General features: G+C 48.4%; 3 protein-coding genes across 3 annotated transcripts; 2 read left to right on the forward strand and 1 right to left on the reverse strand.

The window, feature by feature from the left end:
• The first annotated feature begins 349 nt into the window (after window positions 1–349).
• On the forward strand, window positions 350–5,081 carry LOC101764194 (death-inducer obliterator 1). The gene is made up of 3 exons (XM_022826143.1): window positions 350–2,319; window positions 2,688–2,808; window positions 4,922–5,081. Exons 1-3 carry the CDS (start codon window positions 350–352, stop codon window positions 5,033–5,035), a joined length of 2,205 nt encoding a protein of 734 aa, XP_022681878.1. The 3' UTR covers window positions 5,036–5,081.
• A 12-nt stretch (window positions 5,082–5,093) lies between these two features.
• LOC111257119 lies at window positions 5,094–6,343 on the forward strand. Its single transcript, XM_022826204.1, has one exon. The coding sequence runs from the start codon at window positions 5,229–5,231 to the stop codon at window positions 6,000–6,002; it is 774 nt and encodes a 257-aa protein (XP_022681939.1). The 5' UTR covers window positions 5,094–5,228; the 3' UTR covers window positions 6,003–6,343.
• A 1,063-nt stretch (window positions 6,344–7,406) lies between these two features.
• LOC101776609 (acyl transferase 7) lies at window positions 7,407–9,188 on the reverse strand. Its single transcript, XM_004965922.3, has 2 exons — window positions 8,629–9,188; window positions 7,407–8,521 (listed from the first exon to the last, which is right to left on the reverse strand). The coding sequence occupies exons 1-2, from the start codon at window positions 9,085–9,087 to the stop codon at window positions 7,673–7,675; spliced, it is 1,308 nt and encodes a 435-aa protein (XP_004965979.1). The 5' UTR covers window positions 9,088–9,188; the 3' UTR covers window positions 7,407–7,672.
• Window positions 9,189–11,035: the final 1,847 nt, after the last annotated feature.

Raw genomic sequence — 11,035 nt, forward strand, 5'->3', positions numbered from 1 at the left:
TCGCCGCCGTTTCCTCCTCCCTTCTCTTCCGCGCCCGATAGAAGCGGGGAAGGAGCTTCTCGAAACCCCTACTCCCCAAACCCTACCTCCCCGTCCGCCGCCGTCGTGCTGCACCGGGCGCACCCGCCGCCGTCGCAGCGCCCCCCGCCCCTCGCCACTCCGTGATCGCCTCGAGGTAAGCCCCGCGTCCCCCGCCCCCGCCGCCGCCGGAACCCGCATTTCCCTCTGGTTGCGCCCCCATCTTCTACGCAGTAAATTGTTTCGTGGGAAATGCTGATAAAAACCCTGGCTAACAAAACAATCTCTTGCCGTAAAATATACAGTCCGGGGAAGGCGTTACTGCGGCGCGATGGAGCTCTCGAAGCAGGCGCGGGCGCAGCCGCCGCCGGCGGCGGTGCCGGGCAGCGGGGCGGCGTCGCGATCGTTGCCCTCAGCGGCCCCCCATTCCCCGCAGCCCGCGAGCCACGGCATGATTGGGCCTGGCTACTGGGGGCCGAAGGCGCCAACCAGCTCGTACCTGATCGTGCCCATGGGTGGGCAGCCAGCGCAGGTTGGTGCGTCCAGTCCCAACGCGCCGAACCTTCCTGGGGCGAGGCCCGTGACTGTGAGTAGGGTGTCCTTGAGGCCGCCGCAGCATGTGCTGAGTGTCTACCCAGCTTCGCCCGGAATTCTTCCACCACAGCCATCACCATCTGCTGTGGGAAAGAAGACGGCTTTATCGCCGAAGGTTCAGATGCCGAAGCCTGTGCCATCGCAGGTATCTGCCAGTAGCAAGCGTTCTGTGCAGAAGGAACCTATACTGATGGCATATCCAGAGTTGTCTGAGACCGTGAGATCAAAGTTCAGGGAGACTCTAGCTGCTGCCTTGTGCGTGGATTCTGATCAGCAGAGTCTGCAGAAATCCGCTTCAAATATTTCGCCTATTGGATCTTCTGGTGAGCACAAACATGAAGAGGATGGTACATTGCAAAGACCAAATACATGCATATCCCACGGTGAAAGTAAAGCTCATTTGGAAAATGATGGATTGGGTGAGAGCACTGTTGTTTCAGATGTTTTGCAAGGCCATGGGCCCTTCTCTGCTGCTGGCATTGTTGTTGGAGCTTCTGAATCCTTTTCGCAGCTTAATTCAAAGAGAGCCACAACTTCTGATAGTGATGCTGGCGTGACTGTATCTCTCAATGAGCCTGAGTTTAAAAGAACAAAGACTTCAGATGGGGCAACAGGGGAAGAGAAGGATATAATTCAAAAGGGGCAATCTTTAGCACTTGGAATCGAAGAGGAGCTGTTCAAACTGTTTGGGGGAGTCAATAAGAAATATAAAGAGAAAGGTAGATCGCTCTTGTTTAATTTGAAAGATAAAAGTAATCCTGTGCTGAGGGAATGGGTCTTATCCGGAGAGATCACACCCAAATATCTATGTTCAATGACTACAGATGAACTCACTTCGAAGGAGCTTTCAGCTTGGCGGCTGGCTAAAGCTGAAGAGCTTGCAAAGATGGTTGTTCTTCCTAATAGAGAAGTGAATGTTAGACGATTGATCAGGAAAACACATAAAGGTGAATTTCATGTTGAAGTGGAAGAGACTGATAGCATTTCAGTTGGGCTTGAGCTCGGGAGTGATGTGCTTTCTCATGTCCCATCAAAATCTAATGAAGGTCAAATTAAATCTGACGATAGTGTAAGTGTACACAGGGGAGACACTGAATCAGACAACGCTGTGCAAGATGGATTTTCTGGGATTTGCAACAGTAATCTCTTGAGTAATTTAGAGTGTCTAGCAAATGGGAAGACTGATGTCATTCAGGAAAGAGTGGTGCATGATTTGAAGTATACAGAAAATCTTCCAGAAATTATGTCGTGGGGCGAGTTCGTGGATGCCCCTGATTCTGATATACCTTTGGAATGCAACTCCACTGAAACTGCACAAGTTGATCCTAGTTTTACTGACAAAGCTTACCTTATGTTAAAGCCTGAGAAAAGTCTTATAGGGGAGGATAATGCTGATCCATCAGTGCTTGAATTCACATGTGACGCACCATCACAAGAAGATAATTGTCAGGCCACTATAAAGTCAACCGAAAATGGATCAATTCATGACTTGAGTCCAGCTAAACAACCTAATGTCTGTTTGTTAATCAAATCTTCCCCTGAAAAGATGGATGCTGAAAAACTAGATACTGGTAGTGCCTCAATTCCTGGATCTACTGTGCAGTTAAACGCAATTTCTGACGCCACATTGACAAATGACAGTTTATGGGAGGGAACAATTCAGTTAACTTTATCTTCACTTATAAAAGTTGCTGCTATCTTCAAAAGGTTTGTTTCACCTACGTCACTTCTAGACTCTACTTAATGCATGCGATTAACTATTAAAAGCAGTATCTTTGATAACTTTCATATTTTTATTCAAACAAAAGAACTAGTGTGTATGTGGTGTTAACCTCAACCTGGTTATATCCAGGCTCGTTGTATTGTTCTCTTCTATCTTAATGAAATGACACGCAGCTCTCCTGCGTTCTAGAAAACAGAAGAACATTAGGATTTATACACAGGTACTCGGCCCTTTTTATATATAAACCTGTATGCTGTATTCCATTTTAAAGAAATGCTTGTTGTTAGTCCTAACACACATCTTAGCATTCTGTTATCGTATCCTAACTCCTATTAATATTTCTATTTTCCAGTGGTGAAAAGCCATCAACAAATGGGTGGCGCCGCTTTGTTGAGATCAAGGGAAGAGTGAGGCTTCCTGATTTTCAAGACTTTCTTGAACAGCTGCCTAAATCCAGGAGCCGTACTATAACGGTAATTTGTTTCTGTACTTAGTTTCATACTCCCTCCGTTTTTATTTGTAAGGCGGACACGCATATCAAGATTCAAACTTTACATTCTTTGATCAATAATTTAGCCACCATTTTTTATTTTTATAATATAAACTTGAAATGGTTAGATTTGTAATCAAATGTACTCTCCAATGAACATAAGTTTATAACCATAAACAATATAATATAAGATAAATGAATGGTCAAAGTGTAATTTGGGAGACTGTATCAAGTCATATTACGCCTTATAAAGATAAACGGAGGGAGTATATGTCAAATGGATTTTAAAAGTGTTTATCGATTGGCCCGCATCCTTGTTGATTTTGAAATATATTCTTTCTTGTAGTGGTTGCATTGAAGTGTTGTTCTGACACCTCTAATGAATGATTGTAAGATGCCATTGAATGCATGCATATTCATCTGCCTGTCAATTAGTGGTTAGGCTCAAGTGTATTTTTATTAAAACAAGTGAGTCCGTTCTCAGCCTGTGAATCTATAAACTAGATTATTGGATATTACCATACTTTATCCATGTGAAATTGACATGTATTGCATGTGGGAATACCTTTTCTTTGAGTCTTCACACTGAGTACATGTCAATGCAGGTGTTGTTTTCTAGCTGTCCTGTATTTGTTGCATTATTTTGCCTTTTCCTTTCCTAGAACGTGCTTAACATGTCTTCCATTAAGATGGAAATAGTTTACTCAACCTTACAACACACAGCAATTACTGGCCAGAACAGTGCATATATAAGCTATAAAAAAAGGGCATTTGTGTTCTTGCCCATACTTTGAAGTGTAATTGTGATTTTACCCTTTACTATTCGCAAGTCAATGCAATTTTACCCCTAATCAACGGTCAAAACAGCGGTAAATACACAAAGACCAAGGGCAAAATCGCATTGACTTGTGAATAGTTAAGGGCAAAATCACAAAGTTAAAAAAATGAGGGTAAAACACAATTGCACTTCAAACCAGGGGCAAGAACACTAAAAAACCAACAGTAAACTGTAACCAAAAGCCGTAACAACTAAACAATAAACTGGATCATCTACTACTACAGTCTGCGATTAGAATAAGCATTGTTTTGTGTTGCAGATATAATTTACTGGCCAATTACTAATTCAGGATCATCTTCTTCTACTAGTGGGCTCTATGTTTAATTGGTAATTATGGTTGTAAATTGTAATCAATTCCCAAAATTTGAATCTAGAAAGAAAGAACCACCAAACAACCATGCTCCAATTGCACAGATAAATGTGCACTTTCAAATTTGCTTGTTGGACTCAGGAGCAACAAAAGAAAATCATAGGAAGACCAAAGCCTCAACAGGCATGCTTCCAAAAAAGAGTAAATATATGTCTGCTAGACCTGGTTGGCCTTAGTTAGAGTTAGTTTAATACAGATTATAGTAACATTTGGTAAATATAGTGTCGTGATAGTTTAATACCGATTGTAGTAACATTTAGTAACTTTAATGTCGTGATAGTATTAAGCTGTGGCCCTGGCATTTCTCAAACTACAATTCTTTTTTTTTTTGTAAAACTGATTCTTTTGAAAATGAAGCTGAGAATAAAGGTTATTAGATACTGAACTTGCAGTGTATACTTTTATGATTTTTTTGCCCTTAAATTTGCTAATGCAAAGCTACTTTTAAAATTAATATATGAAATAGAAAAGGAAAGGGAAAGCACTGGTAAGAAAATGAACTTTAGTCTCAGTGTTGAACTGTCATGGTACTATGTGATATTACGTGTTGCATCTGTATTGACTTGAATTTGATTCTTTTTTTTTGTTCGTACATGGGGATTTTTCACATTTACTGTTAACAAAATATCAGAATTTTCTAGTGAGACTTGAACCTCCTACCTTTTACACTTCAATGTTGATTTGTGTAATTATTTTTCATGTTTAATGGCAGCGACTACAATTTAAATCTTTCAGCTACATCTTGAATAAAATTCTGGAGGTTATGTTTCACTTGCTGCTTATATAAATAGATATGCTAATGTGGTGACCAAAATTGTCTTGTAGCCTTTCTGTTAGTCTAGCTCCTCAGAATATGTTCTTTCCTTTTACTGTAACTTGTTTCTGCAGGTAACTGAGTTGCGTTGGAAGGAGGTTTGTCTTGAGAGTGGCAGGAAGCAATTCTTGCAGGTCCCGCTCCCCAATTATTATCATCTGTTACCACTTTATACGGGTTTAGTTTAACACTATTACAGAACTCCTGAATTGCTAAGAATATCTTCTTCTCCTGCAGACAATCAACTCATATATTGCAGATGAGAGAGTAGGACTAGTAAAGCTCGCTGAAGGGGCGGAGCTCTACCTCTGCCCTTCTCAAGGGAAGGCAGCTCAGATACTCACTGAATACCTGCCAAAGGAGCACTCGGGCATTCAAACCATGACCGGAGTATCTGTTATTGGTGTCTTTGTGTGGCGTAGGCCCCGCATTCCTACTGAAACACCCACAAGGTGTGACGGTTCCAAGAGGCAGCCTATGTCAATCTCAAGGAAGCAGCAGGCCGTGCTTTCAAGTTCAGTGCCGATGCCTTCCCAACTTACCAGACCTCCTGCCTCTCATTTTGGCTACTCCAACGAGCACCCTTGCCTTGAGGATGATGCAACTGGGAACGTTCCTCTGTGCTTTGGCTACGGTGTCATCAAGGATGAAAATGACCTTCCTGAATATGATTTTGCTAGCGTCTCAGACGGAACCCCCAATGTTGCAACACCACATCACTACCGGAGGCAGCAGCACGGGCACCCTTTTCCTCCCCCGGCTGACCTGGTCAGGCGACTAGTTCGCAAGTATGGCAGCATGTATGCTTCAGCGCAGCCCTGGGAAAGTTATGGCGACTTACCAGAGTGGCATCCAAGCCAAAATGGTCACTGGTACAACGCAATGCAGCAGCGGCAGCATGTAATGGTATCTCCGCAGCTGTCAAGCCCCGTACCCCATGTTTACGATGTGCATGAGCACCACGCCATGGCCATGCATCAGCCCAGGGATCACCAGCACATGTTCCACCCCGCTGAAGCTCAATCTTGGCGGCCTGGCTGGCAGTGGCAGGACCCTGATCTGCATGAACAACATGCCAAGGCCATGCAGCAGCCCTGGAATCACCAGCACATGTTCCACCCTGCTGAAGCTCAATCTCGACGGCCTGGCTGGTAGTGGCAGGACCCTGAGCAGGAGACCTGGTTTGGTGGGGAGCCGACTTGGCTGGGAGGAGCGAGGGAGCCATGGCATGGACGCTGGAGTCCATACTAGCAGGTAGCCGAGCGTCTCTGGTCCGATCTTGCTCCGAAGTCTGAATGGAAGGATGTCTGTATGGGTCATGTTACTAGTATGTAGTATATGCCAGAAGTAGGCTATCAGCTGTGCCTGTTAATTACAGTCTTAGTTTATGCTTGGGCTTAGGAATTGCTGGACGCAAATGGTGCTGTAACTAACTTTTTCAGCGGCAAGGATGTCGACGCAGGATCCAGTGTCCTGTGATCTGACGTGACTTGAAACCGAAGCCGGCTCCCGTACCGTTCGAACTTCGCGTGTCTGGAAATGATGTTTTATGTCTGGTCTCAATGGCGGAAGAAAACTGCCCTGGCTACTGCTCCGGTTCAGTCATTTTGAGCAGCTGATTTTGGTTTTCAAAATAGATGTGTCTGGGTTACTGAGATCGGTTATTTGAGAGCCGAGATGCATCAAGAGCAAACTACTAGTCGAGCGTTGAGCCGTTGACGCTCCCCAGAACCTCCTCCAGCAGACCAGGACTCCAGGTCGTCCGTCGTTCCAGCGCCACTTCGGCACTTCCAGATCGAGATCGACCCCCCGGGAACGCGACGGTGACGCGCCGCGGCTCGTCAAGCTCCGAGCCGCCCGCGTGTCCCCTCGTCGATGCCAATCCGACCTGACGGCGCAGGCAGCAGCGGTCGGGCACCACCGCACCGCACCCGCGTAGAAAAGACACAGGAGGCGATAGCGCACGCGTCCCCACGGGCCACGGCATCGGCAGGTGGCTATGCTTGCCATCCTGCGCCATCGCCGAGCGATTGATTGCACGCGAGGACCGGCCGGGAGCACTGACTGAATCGAGCCACGAACGAGACTGTTCTGCAACATGTCTGAGGTTTCTTCTGTCGGGATGGATCTTTCGGCAGCTTATACAGCGAGCGCACGCACTGATGACGACTGGTCGGATGCGGGGGGATGCCAAAGTGAAGCAAGCAACGATCCGGCACCACATCAACCTTTTGCCCTTTTTCCTTCCTTCGCGAGCCCCGTGTGACTCGTAACCTTTGCGAGCACGCTTTCTAGGCCAACGACTCACACCTCACTGACCTCAGGAGGCAGGAGCTCAACGAACCGGGATCGCGACGCCTAGACAGGAACGTCGCAACGTATCCCTGCTGCTACTAGATGAAAGCAGTGACAAATGGCCGATGCGTGTCACTTGGGACACTTTCTGGTACAGGTACAGCACCGTTTGTTCTTTGCTTAACCGAGAGGGGACAGCGGACAGTGGCTCCCCACCAACTCGTCGCTCATTTGTGTACTCCACGATCACAATTCCCAAGCAACATCTTAGTAAAAGGCAACGTTTCATCGTAGAAGAAAGAATAAACAACGCTTCGCATTACAGGCACGCATGTATCCTCTCCATTGGTTGGTGATGCTCGATCGTATTCTTCTTCTTCTTCTTCTATTTTTTTATATATAATAATGAGTTCCCACTCAACTGCCCAATCATAGGATACAGCAACGAACGAACGAATTAAATTAAATTTACGCAGCTGGCCTGGATTAACAGGTCGTCGGGGAATGAACGAATCATCATCCATCCATCATCAGTCGAGGCGCATCATGCCCTTGTGGAAGTCGTCGACGCCGTCGGCGGCGACGCACTGCGTGATGAGGCGCGCCCCCGGCTTGTGCGCCGACGGCCGGACCAGGATGCACGTCGCGATGTAGTCGAGGTTGGTGAGCGGGACCACGTGCACGGGGCACCCCCACCCGTAGTCCACCTCCTCGAACCCCAGCCGCGACCAGTCCGACACCAGCAGCGTCCGGTAGTCCGACGTGATCCGGTACGGGTCCCCTCCGCCGCCCCCGCCCATCCACCGCGCGAACTCCGACGGCAGCCGCTTCTTGCCCTCGCGGATCAGCCGCACCACGTCGTACACCGACGCGTCCGCCACGGCCTCCGCCGCCGCCGACACGCGCATGATGTAGTAGCAGTTGCCGTAGAACCCGTCTGGGAGCGGCCTCCCGCGCATCGCCGCCACCGCGGGACGCGCGTTCATGGCGAAGCAGACGTGCACGGGGGAGCCCGGCGCGAACCCGGCGGCGCGGGTGCGGGACTGCCACGCCTTGGCGATGAGCACCTCGAAGGCGCTGCACCGGTGGCCCGTCTGCTCCAGGAACCGGGCCTTGAAATGCTCGATGTACTCCGTTGAGATGTCCATGGCGAGGTACTGGAGCCGGAGCTCCGTCGGGACCGGGAGCGGGCCCACCGCCGCGCCGGGGCCGGGGCTCGGGATCGCCTCGCGGCCCCAGGAGGGGGACACCAGCGGCGCCGCGTGCCCGCGCGCGATGTCGCCCACGGCCGTCATGAACTGCGCCGCGCCGGGGCCGTCGGCGACGGCGTGGCTGAACCGGAACCCCACCACGAAGCCGCCGCACGCGAACCGCGTCACCTGCATTATATTGCGGGTTTGGGGGAATCGAATCAGACGCCATTGCCGAGCCGTTGACCTCAATCGATTTTGCCAGAAGAAAGATTCAATCTTTGATTGTTCTTCACCTGGACGAGGAGGATGAGCGAGTCCTCGGGGAGGGGGTCGGAGGCCGGGTAGGTGGGGTGGGGGAGGAGCTCGTCCTTGGGCACCATGAGCGGGTACTCGAGGTAGTCCACGTCCTCGAGGGTGCAGCTCGCCGTGGCCTCGACGAACCAGACGCCCTCGCCCGTGCAGTCGACCACCAGGTCCCCGTCGTCCGAGACCGCGAGCCGGCCGGCGATGGGGTAATAGCTCACGAGCGCGGCGGCCAGCGCGCGCTCGATGGCCCTGGCGGGCGCCTCGGCGTCGGCGCCGGCGCGGCCCTTGAAGACGTGGAGGGACTCGATGAGCGCGCGCTGCGTCGGGTAGCGGTCGAGCCAGGAGAGCGGGAGCTCGCCGCTGGGCGTGGGCGCCGACGGGGCCACCACCCGCTGCACCAAGCGCGTCACCGTGGCCGCCGCCGCCGCCGCCGCCGCGGTCCGCATGGTGGCTGCGCGCGGCCGGCGGGGGATCTGGGTGGTGGACCGGTGGTGGTGGGGTGCGCGCACTGGCTGGCGGTGGCTCACCTGGGAAGCAAGGTACGACCGGTCTCGGGTTTTATAAAATCGTGCGGCTTCTGGTAAAACCGTGGTGTGGCCGCTAAGACTAGTTTTTTGTGCGTCGGCCATGAGTGGATTTTTTTTTTTTTGAAAAGGATTGCCCACCGCACGATGCGAAGGGTGGAGCAACTGGATTCAGCCATCGAGGAGCCATCACGAGCCACTTCCATAGTGAAACATGCTTACACATGTCGTGCAACGCTAGTTAAAGTTGGTGGGCTTTTCCTTTTCGAAAATGGTTTAAGTTCTAGGTTGTGACAACAGAGAGCATTGAAATAAAAAGTATGTGTAATGTTCTTATCTTTTCCCGGATGAATGCTATCAGTTGGATTGCAATTGAACAGTTCTTCCCAACTTTTTCTTCCTCCTAGCAATGATCTTCCTCACAACAGTATTTTAAGGATCTGTTTGGATACCCCGTGTTAAAGTTTAACAAGTGTTAAAGTTTTAACACTCTCTAAAGTTTAACACATTCGAGTGTTTGGATGGTGTGTTAAACTTTAACACCTTTAGTGGGAAATGACTCAATTGCCCCCTTATTTATGGCCAGCGGAGAGAGAGGGAGGAGAGAGAAAAGGGGCAATGGTGGAAAAAAGTGGAGAGGGGACCACTTTTAACAAGTTTAACAACTTTTAACACCCCTTTGAGGTGTTTATGAAATTTGAGGTGTTAAACTTTAACACATCCTTTTTAACACATTTGTTTGGGAGGCAATGTGATAAAAAAGTATTAAAAGTGGGGTGTTAAATAACATCCCTATCCAAACAAGGGGCACGATCTTTTTTTTCCCTTCCCTTCACATCACACGCTCCCATGCTCGTCTGCTTCCTGCGTCTCAGGGGGTGTTTGGATACCCCATGCTAAAGTTTAGCACATGTCACATCGGATGTTTGGAAGCTAATTAGGAGTATTAAATATAGGCTAATTACAAAACTAATTGCACAGATGGAGTCTAATTCGCGAGACGAATCTATTAAGCCTAATTAGTCTATGATTTGACAATTTAGTGCTACAGTAACCATTTGCTAATGATGGATTAATTAGGCTTAATAGATTCGTCTCGCGAAATAGCATAGGGGTTCTGCAATTAGTTTTATAATTAGCTCATGTTTAGTCCTCCTAATTAGCATCCGAACATCCGATGTGACACTGCTAAAGTTTAGCACCTAGTATCCAAACATCCCCTCAGGTATCTTATTTGCTGCCGGAGTACTACCCGATCCATTTCTATGCTCTCTTGGTATTAAGGGGGTGTTTGGAAGACAGGGGCTAAACTTTAGCCCTATCACATCGGATGTTCGGATGCTAATTAGGATGACTAAATATGAGCTAATTACAATTTTAAAACTAATAGCAGAACTCCTAGGCTAAATCGCGAGATGAATCTATTAAGCCTAATTAATCCATCATTAGCGAATGGTTACTATAGCACCACATTGTCAAATCATAGACTAATTAGGCTTAATAGATTCGTCTCGCGATTTAGCCTCGGGGTTGTGCAATTAGTTTTGTAATTAATCAATGTTTAATACTCCTAATTAATGTCCAAACAGAGGCTAAATTTTAGCCCCAGTGTGCCAAACACCCCCCCACCATCCTTCCGGCCCGACTTTTTGTTTTTTAGCCCTTTTTGTGAAAGATTCTCACAAATAAACTCCTGGCGGAACCAATTCCAAAAATGGACCCTTAGCTCGGCGCCATCCACGCTGGCGCCAAGCTACAACAAGTATAATTATTCCAAGTGGGGTTCGAACTCAGGTCTTCAGGTAAGAAGCCCCGCCTAGTACCAGTAGAACCATCAAATACGTTGTAGGATACTCCTGGAGATACTAAA

This window comes from Setaria italica, chromosome IV, assembly GCF_000263155.2.
Source record: "Setaria italica strain Yugu1 chromosome IV, Setaria_italica_v2.0, whole genome shotgun sequence".
Lineage (NCBI taxonomy): Eukaryota > Viridiplantae > Streptophyta > Magnoliopsida > Poales > Poaceae > Setaria > Setaria italica.